The 16,584-nt window shown below is 39.4% G+C and overlaps 1 protein-coding gene across 1 annotated transcript in view; it reads left to right on the top strand.

The window, feature by feature from the left end:
* The first annotated feature begins 307 nt into the window (after nt 1-307).
* iqgap1 (IQ motif containing GTPase activating protein 1) overlaps nt 308-16,584 on the top strand; it is a 38,092-nt gene continuing 21,815 nt past the window's right edge. The window contains exons 1-4 of the mRNA XM_027137008.2: nt 308-579; nt 2,684-2,786; nt 14,801-14,957; nt 15,047-15,124. Coding sequence (XP_026992809.1) covers nt 534-579; nt 2,684-2,786; nt 14,801-14,957; nt 15,047-15,124 — 384 coding nt within the window. The 5' untranslated portion in view covers nt 308-533. The remainder of the gene's footprint in view (nt 580-2,683; nt 2,787-14,800; nt 14,958-15,046; nt 15,125-16,584) is intronic.

Below are 16,584 nucleotides of genomic sequence, written 5' to 3'. Positions count from 1 at the left end.
TATTATGGAAGTTACGGTCATCTGATTGGTAGCCTAGTGGTTAATTTGTTGGACTACTAATCGGAAGGTCATGAGTTCAAATCCCAGGTCCACCAAGCTGCCACTGGACAATCAGGTGTGGTTCCTGCTTGATCGGAAGGAAACCCTGCACCCACACCGGCCCTATACAGTGTTTCAGTTTATAAGTATTTCTTCCAGTCATGTGTTATGTTTGTGCCCATAGTGGGGCGCTATAGATTCATTTTGAACTCTTTTTTTTATGGGTGTTTCCTGGAGTGCATAGCTTTAGGATTTAGGTAGGAATCCACTCTCTCTCTCTCTCTCTCTCTCCCTCTCTCACACACTCACACACACACACCCAGGGCATCAGGGAGGTCTGGAGGACGAGAAAAACAGTTTTTGGAGACGGTGCTGTAAAGAAGAAGCGAGGAGGCCACAGTAGACCTCCGACGCCCAGACTTTCAGGAAATACTACAAACTGACACAGCGGATATAGACAGAAACGGAGGAATTGAGTGAACTTCTGTGCAAACATGTCAACTTCAGATGAAGCAGACGGACTGCGGCCGCGTTATGGCTGTGAGTATGTGCGTAATGCTCGGATGGAGTTTGTCTCTCTTATCCCTTGGATCAAAAAAAAAAAAAAAAGATCCTAGACTTAAGATAATAGGAAAGTTGGGGGAAAAAACAAAAACAAACAAACCCAAAGATAAAGTGATACAGATTCTTTTTTTTGTAATACTAAGTTACATCATTTCTCATGGGTTTATGACTGCATCAGCGTGGTGAAGCACTTCCGCATTTTACTAACCATTTCTCTTAAGCAGTTACATCTGAAGTTTGGTTTAATCTATATAATCTAAATAATCTACCCAGTGAATACATAAATAAATAAACAATGTAGCTCGGCTTATATAATATTATAAGTAGAGCTCCTAGATGATGTATAAATATTATTTTTTATATAACTGTAGGACTTGGTTTTTATTATGTATCTTCCACTAAGGTGCATGAAGTACAGCTTTGGTTAGCTTTTTTTGGTTAGTTTAAATGATCCCTGCAGCACATTATTATTTTATTATTATGTGTTTTTTTTTTATTTTTATTAAAACTACTGAAGGTGAAAAACACCATAGATTTTTTTCCACCCCAGTGACGAGAAAAAGTAGTTATTTATCTTTGGGTCACTGTACAGGCTGGAGTATTTAGTCCTAACATGAAATCATGGAGTTGTTTATGTGATATAGGGTGAAGCTGATGCTCCATGATGTGTCCGGTTTTACTGAAGGCCAGACTCAGCCTGTACACTGCATGAGACAGACTGCAGTCACGTTAACAAACATTTCTCACTTCTCTGCAGGGTGAAGATGATCATGTAATTAGATATATAGAATATATATATAGATGTATATAGGATACCCGAGATGGTAAATACGTCAACTCGGGGGTAGTTGCAAAAATTTTGGGTTGTAAAAAAAAAAAATCTCTTAAGTTTTAAGTAATCTTGAGTTTTGTAAAATAGCTAAATTTGCATTGCAGGTAGGAAGTGATGAAGCGGTTTCCTGTCTTTTACTGAGCTGAAGTATAGTGAAGTAATGGGGATTAATGAAGGGACACACCTCTTTCACTTCTCTCTATTTCTTTTTGTTCACTCTTTTGCTATTATATTTTTTTTAATGTTTCTTTCACGGTCTCTGTTTTCCTCATTATACCTGTCTCTTGGTCTCTCTCCATCTGTTTCTCTCTCTCTCTTCATTGTGCCTGTATTTCTGTGTCTTTCTTTCTTGTATGTGCATGTTTTCTTCTTATTCTTCTCTAACTTTCTTTCATAGCCTCAGTAGCTGACATGGCAGTAAATTATAGCAACTAACTAACTCTAACCTTCTTTCCTCTTCTCTCCTTGTCATTTCTCTCTATTTTTTATCTGTCTCTCTTTTCTCTCTCTCTCCTGTGTCTGTCGCCGTATCCCTCTCTTCTCTCTGTGTCTTCCTCTTATCTCTCTGTGTCTCTCTGTCTCATATCTCTCTGTCTTCTTTATATTTCTCATTTCTGTATATCATGCTATTTGGTTTTTTAAAAACAAAATCATTACCCACTGATTTCTCACATTAGCTGCATGTTAACGTTTCACCGTATCCTGAGCACAGTTTAGACACAATCACAGACAGACGGGTGTGTTTTTGCCAAGTTTTGCTGATAAATGGTGTGTTATCGCAGCGCTGCAGTATGAGTAGCAGTGTAATAAATTAGATTTTCACAAGCTTTGCAGAAGCACTTAAATCATTTCAGCATACAGGAAGTAAAAAGCACCATCACTGCAGCTCACAAATGTATCATCATCTCACACAGTAGTAAAATGTACCCACACTATATTTACTCTTATTCAGTTACATGTACATATTACTACACTTCTGTATAACCTCATACCCTTATTTATTATTACACTGTCACTTGTAAATAAGCCATCTATGCACTTCTGGTTAGATGCTAACGGCATTTCATTGGCTCTGTAGATGTACCTTGCACAATGACAAAGTTGAATCTAATCTAATCTAGTAATCTGTTGCTCTGTTAAAAACAAGATGTCTGTTTGTTTGTGTTCTGTGTGTACTGAGAGTCGGTAATGTGTGTTTTGGTGTGTGTTTGTTCTCATTGTGTGAGACATGCTTGTTCTCCCTTGCAGCCGTGCTGGATGGCATGGAGCGGCTCACGGCCGAGGAGATGGACGAGCGACGACAGCAGAACATGGCCTACGAGTACCTGTGCCACCTGGAAGAGGCAAAGCGGTAAATATCGTTCCATCCCAACTGAATTAACTCACAGTCTGTTGTGTTTTTCTTACTGGTAAAGACAAAGTTAGGTGTAACCCGATACAGTTATTGTAATGTTTTGTGCAGTTTGTTTGTACCAGCTGCTGCAGCTTATTTCTTATTCTCTTGTCCCTAAGAACAGTTCCTTTTTGTTTATGGATGTTGTTTTTTCAACACCACTCTATACAATCAGCAGTGCATCTGCTAGATCAGGGGCAGGGGGGGAATTGTTGCTGCCTCACAGCTCCTGGGTCTCAGAGATTAGGTTACAGTCTGCATGCTTTTCTTCTGTCTCTAAAAACATCCTGTTAGGTGTACTGGCAACTCTTGATTTGTGTGAGTGAGTGTGTGAGTGAGTGTGTGAGTGAGTGTGTGAGTGAGTGTGTGAGTGAGTGTGTGAGTGAGTGAGTGTGTGAGTGTGTGAGTGAGTGTGTGAGTGTGTGAGTGAGTGTGTGAGTGAGTGAGTGAGTGTGTGAGTGAGTGAGTGAGTGAGTGAGTGTGTGTGTGTGTGTGTGTGTGTGTGTGTGAGTGAGTGTGTGTGAGTGTGTGTGAGTGTGTGTGTGAGAGAGTGAGTGTGTGTGTGAGAGTGAGTGTGTGTGTGTGTGAGTGAGTGTGTGTGTGTGAGAGTGAGTGTGTGTGTGTGAGAGTGAGTGTGTGTGTGTGAGAGTGAGTGTGTGTGTGTGAGAGTGAGTGTGTGTGTGTGAGAGTGAGGGTGTGTGTGAGAGTGAGGGTGTGTGTGAGAGTGAGGGTGTGTGTGAGAGTGAGGGTGTGTGTGAGAGTGAGGGTGTGTGTGAGAGTGAGGGTGTGTGTGAGAGTGAGGGTGTGTGTGAGAGTGAGGGTGTGTGTGAGAGTGAGGGTGTGTGTGAGAGTGAGGGTGTGTGTGAGAGTGAGGGTGTGTGTGAGAGTGAGGGTGTGTGTGCGCGCGCAAGTGTGTGTGTGTGCGCGAGTGTACACACAACAGTAATAATAACTTCAGTTCAGTTTATCATCAGCAGGCTTAGGGGACAATTTAGTGAAACAAAGTTCAGTTGAGGTCTCAGACATTTGGGACACACCTCCTATTGAAGTCTGATGTTTATACATCATGTGACCCTAAAAGTCATTCCAACTTCATCAAGGCTGCTATTATTGTAGATAACAGTTTTAGAAACTACATAAACAAGTCTGATAGTGAACAACTCAGCATGCTTCAGCTGTTATTCCAAGTCATATATAATTACACACAGCGCTTTAATTAGGAAAATGTGTGTGTGTGTGCGCGAGTGAGCCTGTGTGTGTGTGCGCGAGTGAGCCTGTGTGTGTGTGCGCGCGAGTGAGCCTGTGTGTGTGTGTGCGCGAGTGAGCCTGTGTGTGTGTGTGCGCGAGTGAGCCTGTGTGTGTGTGTGCGCGAGTGAGCCTGTGTGTGTGTGTGCGCGAGTGAGCCTGTGTGTGTGTGTGCGCGAGTGAGCCTGTGTGTGTGTGTGCGCGAGTGAGCCTGTGTGTGTGTGTGCGCGAGTGAGCCTGTGTGTGTGTGTGCGCGAGTGAGCCTGTGTGTGTGTGTGCGCGAGTGAGCCTGTGTGTGTGTGTGCGCGAGTGAGCCTGTGTGTGTGTGTGCGCGCGAGTGAGCCTGTGTGTGTGTGTGCGCGCGAGTGAGCCTGTGTGTGTGTGTGTGCGCGAGTGAGCCTGTGTGTGTGTGTGCGCGCGAGTGAGCCTGTGTGTGTGTGTGCGCGCGAGTGAGCCTGTGTGTGTGTGTGCGCGCGAGTGAGCCTGTGTGTGTGTGTGCGCGCGAGTGAGCCTGTGTGTGTGTGTGCGCGCGAGTGAGCCTGTGTGTGTGTGTGCGCGCGAGTGAGCCTGTGTGTGTGTGTGCGCGAGTGAGCGTGTGTGTGTGTGTGTGTGTGTGCGCGAGTGAGCCTGTGTGTGTGTGTGCGCGAGTGAGCCTGTGTGTGTGTGTGTGTGTGTGTGTGTGTGTGCGCGCGAGTGAGCCTGTGTGTGTGTGTGTGTGTGTGTGTGTGTGCGCGAGTGAGCCTGTGTGTGTGTGTGTGTGTGTGTGTGTGTGCGCGAGTGAGCCTGTGTGTGTGTGTGTGTGTGTGTGTGTGTGTGTGCGCGAGTGAGCCTGTGTGTGTGTGTGCGCGTGGTAATTGTGTAGGGAGAGCTGTTTCTTGGTAGACACTGAACATGGATGTGAAGGAGCTGAGCTGAGAATTAGATCATGATTATCTGTAATCAATATTGTGTAATGTGTTTATTTATTTATATATTTTTTACTTAATTCTGCAGCATGCAAAGTCTATATAGTGAATATACACTCTGTATAAAGACTCCTGCACTCACTCGCGCACACACACACACTTGCACACAAACGCACATGCGTGTTTCACACTCATTGAGTTCAAGAGGAAGTGAGTCATACTCTGTTGATTTTGAGTATCTCTCTGTGTAACCATAGAAACCCTTGGTTGTCATAGAGACTGGTTCCGGTGTCTGTGTTGTCAGAGGTAGTGAGTGTATAAGAGAGAGAAAGAGAGTACATTATATTGCTTGCACTTTGTTCATCTGCTAATTATACTTAATTTTATGATATTAGGAAATGAAAGTATTGTTTTGGAGAAAAAGATGTACACAATTTATTATTCCCACCGTGTGTAGCCAAGCACCCAAGACACGTCGTGATGTGTTTGCTCCCTGTCCGTCTCCTCCTGCAAATAGTTTTCCATAATTACATTCCCAAAAGTAATCTTTGCAACAATTATTTCTTCAGACTTTGAATGGCTGGGGCTTAGAAAATGAAACATCCCAAATTATGGTAAGATTAATAAACAGAAAAGTATTCCATTTTTCCAAGATGGCTGCCTCTCTAGCACGAAGGCTTCCATCAGCATGTCTACATCATGTTACTTTAGTAGATGTGTCTTGAGCTGTTTGGGTGAGCAAATACTCCTGCAAAAGGTTTTTTTTTGGGGGGGATAGATGAGAGACATCAATTATTATTTATTTTAATTACGCTTGTAAATCTGGTGATGATGTAAATATGCAAACACCAAACATGCCCTTGGTTGAACAACTACTTTTTTTTTTTTTTTAAAACACTCACCTGTTTGTTTGAAAAACTGTCTCATTTTGAATATCCAGGCATTTCACACCCTCTTTTTTTTTTTTTTTGGATTCAACTGAATCGGAGTCCAGCGATTTTTGCAGCTGTTTAATCTATAAACAAAGTTTCAGACCAGAACTAAACAAAACAGCTGTCAATGTACTTTTTTTTATTATATTTTATTATATTTTAGCTTATGTTATTGTGATAAATATTGACAATTGTAAATTTTCTTTCATTTTGATCAGCTTTTTTTTTTTAAAGATTCATTTATACACTGCAAAATATGAATAATCAATTGCTTTCGTCTTGTTTAAACCGTTCTAGAATTTCTAAGAATATGGGAATAAAACAATAATAGGATTATTAAAAACGTTTCCTAATCTTATTAATATAAGATATTAATAATCTTAAGATTCTTATTCTGTTGCCAAATAATTTTAATTCCTTCCAGAATCAAACAAAATAACCCGCTAATAATTAGTAATAAAAAAAAATTAAATATGCCTAGAAATAGATTTTTAATAAAAATAACAATAATAATTTGTCAATTTGTATTGTTAATTATTTATATTAAATATGCTTGTTTTTTTATTCTATTTATTTATTAATTATATATAATGAACAACATTAACAATTTATACTGTATGAAATAGTATAATTTATCAATGCTGATTTATAATTATAATCTAAAATATATATGTAGTTATAATATTTTTAGACATTTTTTGTGCAGGATACAGTGCTATTTTTTAGACTAGCTTATCATAGCGTGAAAATGCTGTTCAGTACATGAAGAACCTTCCATGTTGATTAATCCAGATATTTGAAACATGGTTATGTTCTCTATGATTAAATAGCCTCTTGTCTGCCTTCTCACATCCCAGCCGTAAACAGCCAACGTGTCCGAACATCAGAACTCCCAGAATTCCCAGTAACAGCACTAGTACTCTAGGTTGAGTTTTGCTTTTAGTCCACAGTTGTTAAGAATGTCAGCTTTCCCCATTAAGGCTTGGCTTTGCAGTCTGGAATGCACACAGTATGTGGTCATGCGTAATAGACTACATTAGAGAATTCACCTGCAGGTGAAATAAGATTGAGAAACAAAAAAGCCTGCGTGCAACTACACTCGCTGTACTGCTGTGCCTGTAAATAGATGTGGAATTTCTCACGCTGATATAACGTCTGTCTTGTGATTTGTTGTGCGCGCGTGTGTGTGTGTGTGTGTGTGTGTGTGTGTGTGTGTGTGAGAGAGTGAGAGACTCTCCTTGATGTAACATGTTGTCTTTTGTCTGTATAATGCAAATCAGTCTACCTTGTTATTCTTCCATGTGCTACCTTTTTTTTTGTTTAAAGGGCAAACCCTGGGTTCTTGATTAAAAGGTAACATTTGAATACTTGCTGTTTAGATACTTTGTTCAAATAGCATTCGTTATCATACAGTACTTTTTAAAATCATGAGATTTGGCCATGAATGCAGCAATGATGATTTTTTCTGCTTTCTGTATTTAAGAATTTAAAGCAGTAGGTATGCAGTAATATGAAAATTTCACACCGTGACCTTGTGATCGTGGCTGAAATGCTGATCAGGCTTTTTCCAACCAATATTGACTATTCACTATGGCGTGTCACTGGCTTACATGCAAGTCTTAACAAAACGAAATCAGTATTTCTTTGGAGCCTCATGAGACTTATTCTCTTAAATGATACAGAATGACTAAATGCTGCTGCTAAGATTAGAGTTTACCAGAGATCACATTTCAATTGAACACTTTTAACATTGGAATGTCTGCGACACAAGCTAGTTCTTGTTATGGCTTATTTCTTTTGTATAGCAGCTAAAACTTTGTGTATAAACTCTGTATTAATAAAACCCTATATATGAATTACCTTCGTTAGCTTTACTATGCCTCTTGACGTAATCTAAGTGCAAATCATATCAAGAAGTCTATAGGGTGGTTTGGTGGGTAGTTTGGCGTGCGACGTGTGGTTTCGGCACTCGGCCCACCCGCTAGTCAGCATATTGCACAAGAGCTTTCATTTTGTTTGCTGTTAATTGTGGCTTACTGTAAGCGAGAAAAACAGTGCTGTATGCAGCAGCAAATGGACTGGAGGTGGGGAAAAAGAGTACTGTACAGTCTTATGTATGTGAATTTGTTAGTGTTATGGGATTTTTTTTTTTTGTTAAATTCTTTGTTGCTCAGGTAAAGACTGAGGTGTGGCATGTCGTTCACTCACAGTACTTCCTATTTATAATGAATTTTCCCTTCCATGTAAATGCCAGGTCTTTAGTTATGGCATTGCTATCTGTATCGACGTTTAGTGACATTTTACATGTTGGGGTTTTTCAAAATGTCATGTGGAAGATACGAGTTTCTGTTTGTGTTGTATTTCAGACCGAGGGAATAAAAACACTTAATTTCTCATCAGTTATCTAATTGTACATCTCTCTTAAACAGCTGCTGGACCTGAAAAAACACTGGCTTGTGTTGTTTTTTTTGGATTATTTATTTGGATGTGATTAAAACCAAGAACGAAGCATCACCCATTATTCTGTGATGTAACATTTCTGTACTGATGGGACTGGACTGGGCAGCTTGGTTTGGTGAATATGAAAATGATCTCATGCTATGGTTGCTTCAGTCAACAGATCTGAACCCAGCTGAACATCTTGTGCTGCGTTCACACATACAGCAACTCACCGCGACAAAGTGACCGGAGATCTTTTCATTTTGGATAAGAGTCACAGATTCTCAGCAAACTTTGGCAACTAGATGTAGGTTTGGTGACCGGATAAAGTTGAGAAGCTAACTTTTATGAAAACACGGAGCGACTTGGTGCAGCAGCTACCAATGAGAGTGGAGACAGAAGAGAAGAGCAGTCACTGCTTCTCCTTTAATCTCGTATGATATGATGCATGTATGTGCTGCTGAATTTTATACACAAACGCACAAACTCTCTGTCAAGAATGTTTCATTTTAGAGACAGGAAACTGATTTGGAATGCTAGTGCCAACCACTGATAAAGGTTGTTGCTATGGAAACCAATAAGAGCAATGCCTACAAGCAACTTCATAGTTCAGTGACTGGTGATTGCAGTGATAAAATGAACGTCTGTGTGAAAGCAGTATAAGGGAAATTTTAGAGCGAGGTTGTAGACAGCACTCTTTAACACCAGCATTAGAACATCAGCAGAGTAAATGTCTATGGATGAATGGTTCAGTACAGATCCATAGAGTCGTACGATAAAGACACGTTGAAGTCGCTGGTAGAGTTTTCATAAAGACACTTAATTGTTGTTTTCTCGACTCACTTGAATTAGTTATGTTGAAATGATGATAAAACTATTTACTCAGATGTTCTTCGGTATTTTACTGTGGTATAATTTGAGCTGTATGATAATGCCTGATAAGAGAGGAATTCATTTAGCAAACAACAAATTATTCAAGATTGTAAAAGGGGAAACTGGTTAGCCTGTTTCTTCTTTTTCTCTGCTATGTGCATTACCTCTTGATTACAAAAACAGTTTTATGTAATTTCCTGTTATGTTATAAAAGTACTAGGGCTCTGTGGAGGGCAATACAGAGGATGTGAACTTTCACTATACTGGAGGTGCAAACTAACGCTTTAATATAAATTAGGCATTTGTCTTATTGCCTCTGGCAAAACCGTGTCCCGTTTTTATTTATTATGTAAACATTGCTCTGGAAAAATATCCTTCCCTGGATTATTCTAACCGTAAACCTTTTAGATAATGATAGCAAATATTGCTCCTAGAGACTTTCCTTAAGCTTGAGTGATCTATTATTACCTCTATGTTGCTTAGCTGCAGTAGTGAAGCGTGTGCACATCAGTAGGGAGTGTGTAAAACCCGGGCCTGTTGGAACAGCACAGCACAGCAAAACATGAAACTCAAAAGCTTACCCTTCCGGTTTTGAGGTAAAATTTGACTAGTGATTTTAGATGATATGGGTGATGTGATGAAAGTCTGCAGTGTTACACCTCACAGTGACGGCTGGCTGTGATGTCAGATTTCAGGGCTTGTGCACAAAGAATACAGCACGAAGGTTGGATTAAAGTCCGTAATCTCTGGATTTCAGGTTTTAATAACAGAAAAGAAAATACAATTTTCATAATAATACAATGCAATACAATGCAAAACAATTTATCTTGTTATTATTTTAATGATATTTATTTGTTGTTGTTTTTTTTGGGCTTAGACAGTGTTTGCTTAGTTAATCTACCGGTGGAATGAAAGAAATGATGGATGAAGTAATCCACCTTATTCATGTTCATTGTTTCACATATGGTTAAGGTTGAGGCTTATACAGGATGTTTAACATCAAACAAGATGACTGAGAATGCTAAAATAGTTCAGTGCTATTTTGCTTTGAATGAGAGAGACGTGAGATCTGCTAGCATGCATGTACCAGCCAATCCTGGTGTCTCAGCCTTGTGGCTGAAGCACTGCTGCATACACATTCAATTCCCCAAAGCACACTCACTTGTTTGAGCAGGAAAAGGCACACACCCTCATGTTTGTCTACCCTCTCCCTTCATCCCTCTTTCTCCTTCTCTCTCTCTCTCTCTCTCTCTCTCCCTCTGGCTTGCTGAGTGTCTAAATTTCAGGCTGACTTGTGTCAACTCGATGTTTAGTTTATCGTTCGTTTTCTGCGTGAGAATATGTGGCAGTGAGATAATGTCACTTCTGGTCCTATGAAAGGTTCTTTGCACTTTGTCCATAGAGCGTATTTTGTGGTCACAGCTGTGTTACTGATCTGTGTGAGCTTTCAGGTCACAGCTGTGTTACCAATCTTGAAAAAGAAGAAGAAAGAAAAAAAAAAACACACTCGGTCTATTGAGCAGAACAGTTACCATATTTTCTGGACAATACATTCTTTCAGAGTGGAAAATTTGTCTGCTTTAAAAATGAGTGGTGGAAAAAATCAGTTTTAGTGACATTGTAATTCTTGTGTTTTCTGTGTTTTTGGGCAAACAAAACACTCTTTCACACAGATTTCTTAAGAAAGTATGTCAACATTGTATATTCATAGATTCACAGTATAGATTAGTCAGTATGGCCACAAGGCTCATCCTTGGCTGTCAATCAAAAGATAGTCAAACCATGAGGTGTCTAACAAATGACCACACCCTTTACAGTATGTCGCAGTGTGTCATGGTGTTATGAGAGAATAATCAACAAGATAGTGATTGTTCTTTTTTATCTGTTTGTGATTATATTTGATATTGTGGATTATCCCGTGGAAAAAGTTTTCAGCACTTACGGTGTGGTTAAAAACATCATTCCTTCTATCTCTGTTGAAGTTAAAGAACAAATTTGAAGAATAAGGGGAAAAAAAAGCATCTTGCGACAGTCTTGAGAAGCCGTGAAAGCCACAGTCCTCTGCGCTCCATACCAAAAAGCTTCTGACTCTGTCCATAAATTAATTAACATTGCCTTAGAGAAAGCTTCACTGTACAAGCAGCCATGTTTTTCATTGTTAAATAACACATTTCTACAATTTGTCTATTAGTAGCCATTATAATAATTCCATAATGCTTATCTTAGTGCCTGGTTTGACACACACTACATTTCACACTAATAGATTAACTTCTCCATTACAAGTGTGACTACTTAAGAGAAGTGACATGCATGTTAAGAAATTTCTGGTAAACAGAGCATGCGAAAGATCCTGGTGAGAGACGAGTCTGAAGGATAGGGTTTCACATCTGGACCATAATGCAGTGAAGACAGAGTCCTCTGTTTCTGTTTAGCTACCGTATTTGTGTTTCTTTTTAAGTCTATCTCTCTCTCTCTCTCTGTCTGGTGTGGCATTACTTTGGTAGTATCTGAACAACAATTTCGTATTGTCAATGTTTTCACTGTCATTTCAATCCGATGCAAAGCTTTTAACTGCATCATCGCACCAGGGCTGAGATTCAGTGCTAAACTGCAGAGGAAGAGAATGAGAAATGATTGAGAGGGCGAGACAGGGGGACAGGTGTGTCTTTCCCCTCAATATTTCACTGTAGTCAGATAACTCTTGCCACAGATTTGCCTCTCGTCACTAACTCGGTCATATGAAGACACCAATGCAGACACACCCAGTCCTCAAACCCTATCAGGCCCTAGATTTATATTTCCTCACCTTTTCTTTGTAAGTCATAATAATTCTGACGTCTCCTGCACCTCCACCCCTTACTCTGCACTGCGATTTGATTGGTGGAGTAAGTAGATAAACCAACAGCCTTTGAAGTATTTTATATAAGCAAGGAAATGAGTGTTTGTGCTCTGCAGCCATGGAATGCTCTAGCAGTGAGCAGGGAAAAATGTGCATCATGCGTGCCATGAGATTTCGAAAGGAGCAGTTCATCCAGAAAATACTTTTCTGGGAAAAAAAATATTTAAAAAAATTGTATCAAATTTTCCAATGATCTCAACATTTTTGGTGTGTGCTTAGTTCTTCACTAGTGCTACAAGTCTGTAAGGTAAAGTAACATTTGTGAATAAATCTAAGCATATATCAGGATGTATTTTTGGACCTTTTGTTTTCCTATGCAAAATCAGCCGAAAGCTTCACTTACTACTTAGCTTTGTTAGCCTTGTAGCACTGAAGCTAACAGTACAACGCAGTTGTTACTTTTGTTTTTGCTAGAACTTTTCCCTGATCTGCTACACTCATTGCATTGAGTCTTGCTGATGGAGTTTAAGCTCCGTTTTATTTTCTGAAAACATGATGAATTAAGCAAAATCCTCCATCGACACTCTTGGTGCTCCTGCCTCTTCCTATCGGATTGACCCCTGACTTGTGTGACTTACACTTTCCTGCTGCACACAGAAAGGAAGCCACCCACCAGATGCAGTTTCACAGCCACTCTTACTATTGTCTCCTCTGATATCATTCCTCTTCCACTAAACTCCAAAGACAAACAGTAATTAGAAACAGACCCAGTCTCGGTTGGAGCTCCTGGCACATGTTCTCATCTTGGACAAAAGTTATTGAAGTTCTCCAGCCGTGCTCATGGCAGTGACTAATTAATGTGTGTGTGGGTGTGTGGGTGTGGGTGTGGGTCCAGCCGGGTGTGTCCCTTTATAAAAATTCATTAGTGTGTAAATGTCAATGTGAGAGAGTGAAAGGACGGCTGTTTCCAGTGGAGCTGAAAGGCCAGGAGTCTGTCTTCTTGAATGTGGAGTCTGTGTGAGACCGGGGTGCATGAAGACTCTGGGTGGAGGACCTGAACTAACACTGTGTTGTGTGTGTAAGCACAAGCTATTTGAACTGCCAACTGCTAGCTCAAGCGTTTAAAAGCAGAAGACGCCAACTCACCAAGTGTAATTGTGGTGTTTCTGTAGAAAACTGGTGAGGGGCGTTTCTGAAGTTGCTGCATGTGAGATTCATTATTCCTGAGATGAGAAGGAGAGGATTCCTTCTGGGAAAAGCAGTTCCATTTTTACATAATGAGTTACATCGTTTTTCTCCAAAGTAGAAGTTGTTTGAAATCACTTGAAATTAGTCAGCAAATGAACATTAAGCAATAAACTTTCGTGGAAGTTAAACTTTCTTTTCTTTGAAGATATGATATGAGAGTTAGATATATTGGGGCAGTTGTTGAATTCAATCAAATAAATGATTTAGAATGTGTGACTTTATAACAAATTCAGCTTTACATGAATGAATGAATGAATAAGTCTCCTACAGCAACTCGTTACGACTCACTCGAAACTTGATCCAAATTACTGTGTGTGTGTGTGTGTGTGTGTGTGTGTGTGGTCTGAGGCTTCTTTAATTCCCTACTCGTAATTTCAGTTCCTACATTTTAGTAATGCCATTTAAGTGGCATGAGTGACCTGTGGGCAGTTTTTGTGAATACAGGTTAAGAGAGGTTTGAGTTTTTTGAGAGGTAATTGCCTATGCCTTAAAAATGCTATAAACTGCTGGAGTATTGCTTTCAGTATGCCAAAAGCACAAGTCTTGCTTAACCTTCATGTCTTTATTCTTAGCATCATAAAGAAATAATTTTGCCAGTTTCAGTGTCTTCTCTGCAGTCAGCAGAAATGTTGTTTCGAAGGTTATTTAGCGGATTCAGCACTTGTGCAATATTGAAAAACTGTTTTGAAACTGCAACAGTTTTATGGGTCAGAATCTTTCAGATCTGTTGATGACAGATGCAGTGGTGTTGAGCTGAAAACAAAAAATCCACTTCAGACTAAACTAGTAGGCTCTCACATTTACACAGTAAAATAATATACTATGACCAGAGAACCTCAGGCTTGTGTGAGGTAACAACAGACATTTTTTGCTCTGCCGTCTTGATAACAGACAAATGCTGAGAATCAAGGATCTCACAGGACATGTAAGACTGCAGTAATATCAGAGGAATGCTGTTGGCTGTCTGCTTGTTCTTGTTCAGATAATGAAAGTATGTGGCTGACATTTGGTGTAGGGTTATGATGAGGTCATCTAATCTTGTCTTTCTCTAGCTGTGTGTAGTAATAATGGGAAATCTATTTTTATTTCTATTAGATTCTGTTCTGTTGCGTTATACTGTATATTTTTGTGCTTTATAATGTTATGTGATTTTCCAACATACCCGAGTCTCACTATACCTAATTTGTCCTGATATAAACAGAAGACTTTGATGTTGCTAAAATCATCAGAGAATCTTTTGCACTCACTGCATGCAAGTTTCAGATGCAGATCCAAGTAGCAAATGTTACCGATGTATTAATGTAATCTGATCATTACAAACTAGCACAGTGTTTATATTTCCCACACTCAGAGCTTACTATCAAAGCCTTAAGCTTTCAATCCTGTTATTTAAATCATTTTTTTTAAACACAGTGCCTTGTATTATTGGCATCAGTCCAAATCTTCATGCTTACTGTCTGTGTGTGTGTGTGTATCTGTGTGTGCGCTCAGCTGGATGGAGGCCTGTTTGGATGAGGAGCTTCCCCCCACCACCGAACTGGAGGAAGGCCTGCGAAATGGTGTATACCTGGCAAAACTTGGCAACTTCTTTGCCCCACAGGTTGTCTCTTTGAAGAGGATCTATGACCGTGAACAGACGCGTTACAAAGTAAGAGCAGAGGGAGAAATAAAACCCACAATGTTCATTATATCACCTGTGAGGAATTTATGTTTTTTTTTTTAATGCTCTGCTTGTAGGCAACTGGACTCCACTTCAGACACACAGACAATGTGATCCAGTGGCTGAATGCTATGGCTGATAAAGGCCTTCCCAAGGTAAGAAGTGTGGATAATGGGTGATGTTTTTGGGAAAAGGTTTGCTGGAAAATGGTTACTAGCTAATAAAATAGCATTTTAGCTGTGATTTTGATTATCTATGTTTACACATGGTAAATTATAGCATTGTCATGTTGAACTGTTTTAAATAAATGCCTTAAGTGGTCAAGAAATGTCTCACATTCGATCCTAAACAAACCTTATAGTAGCTTAGCAAACTATATTAAACTGACCACATTATTCTTTTACTGATGGAGAAACCCAAACATTGTATGAAGATGGAATTGTGTTCTCACTAAGTATGAGGAAGCAACTAATTCCAATATTAAAATGCCCCAAGTTCCATAAATACTTCTTTAAATATTGCCTGACCCACATATTTCACAAATTCTATTTTTTCTTAAATTGTTTTCTCAGCCAAGAGATGGTTAGGGATAGGATATAAGAAAAAAGAATAATGTGCAGGAAGACACACAAACACACCTTGATAAGCCATGTTTTCTGCTAATGAGCTAACAAGCTACTACTATAGAGCAAGAAACAGCTTCTGGACTCGGACATACGTATATAGTCCTTGTGACAGACATGGTTTATTTAATCAGATTAAACGGTCAAGCACAAAATCATCAATCAGGAAGTGAACTGTAAAGTTAAAAGGAGATTATCTCCCAAACCTTTTCAGATATACTTCCATGCTATTGTTAACATTAAGGTACCGGTACATATTGTCTTGAAACACCTATTTTGTTCAGCCAAAATAGAACTAACCTCTTATTTTTGTGCCAATTACCTAGGTTCTGTATCTGATGTTTTATTCTTTTAGTTTTGTACTCGAGTCTGATATTCAATTAGTGGCTCATGATAGTGTCCCCTCCTCCCAACACATTTTACAGTCATGTTAAAATCTCTTTAATAAAAGTATTGGAAGCTGTCCTACTTTTAAGACCTACGTACTGGAGATCTAGCCATTTTGAATGGGCCTGTGTACAATGTAGAGAAAAAACATTCACATGTAAATAGCCCAAATCTCTGCTGTCTCTAGCTATGAGACACATGCAGCAGAAAATCAGTGAGGAGTGAGAATGTAAATTAGGAAGAAGTGGTACACTGGTAAGTGTCTGGGCCAAGGTTAAATCTAATTGAGAACTTTGAAGTTAGCTGTCTTGTTCAAATCATTAAACACTCATCGTATATTATAATATATATATTATATTATATATATCTATATACACACACATATACACGCACGTGTATATAAAATACATATAACATCAGAGTATGAGATATGCCCTGCCTGTACTACAGATGTTATATTTATGTCTTGGGTGAAGCACCCAGTCACAGTTCACTAACTAACATGCCCACTGAATGAATATCCTTCAGCACACAGAGGCATCTAGAACATGATCCAGCTTGCCTAACAGCTCAGCGTTTGTGTGATGACAATAGAGAGCTTTCAG

Source organism: Tachysurus fulvidraco, chromosome 1 (assembly GCF_022655615.1).
Source record: "Tachysurus fulvidraco isolate hzauxx_2018 chromosome 1, HZAU_PFXX_2.0, whole genome shotgun sequence".
Taxonomy (NCBI): Eukaryota; Metazoa; Chordata; class Actinopteri; order Siluriformes; family Bagridae; genus Tachysurus; species Tachysurus fulvidraco.
Note: the sequence above shows the minus strand (reverse complement) of the source record. Positions and strands in the feature narration are given on the sequence as shown.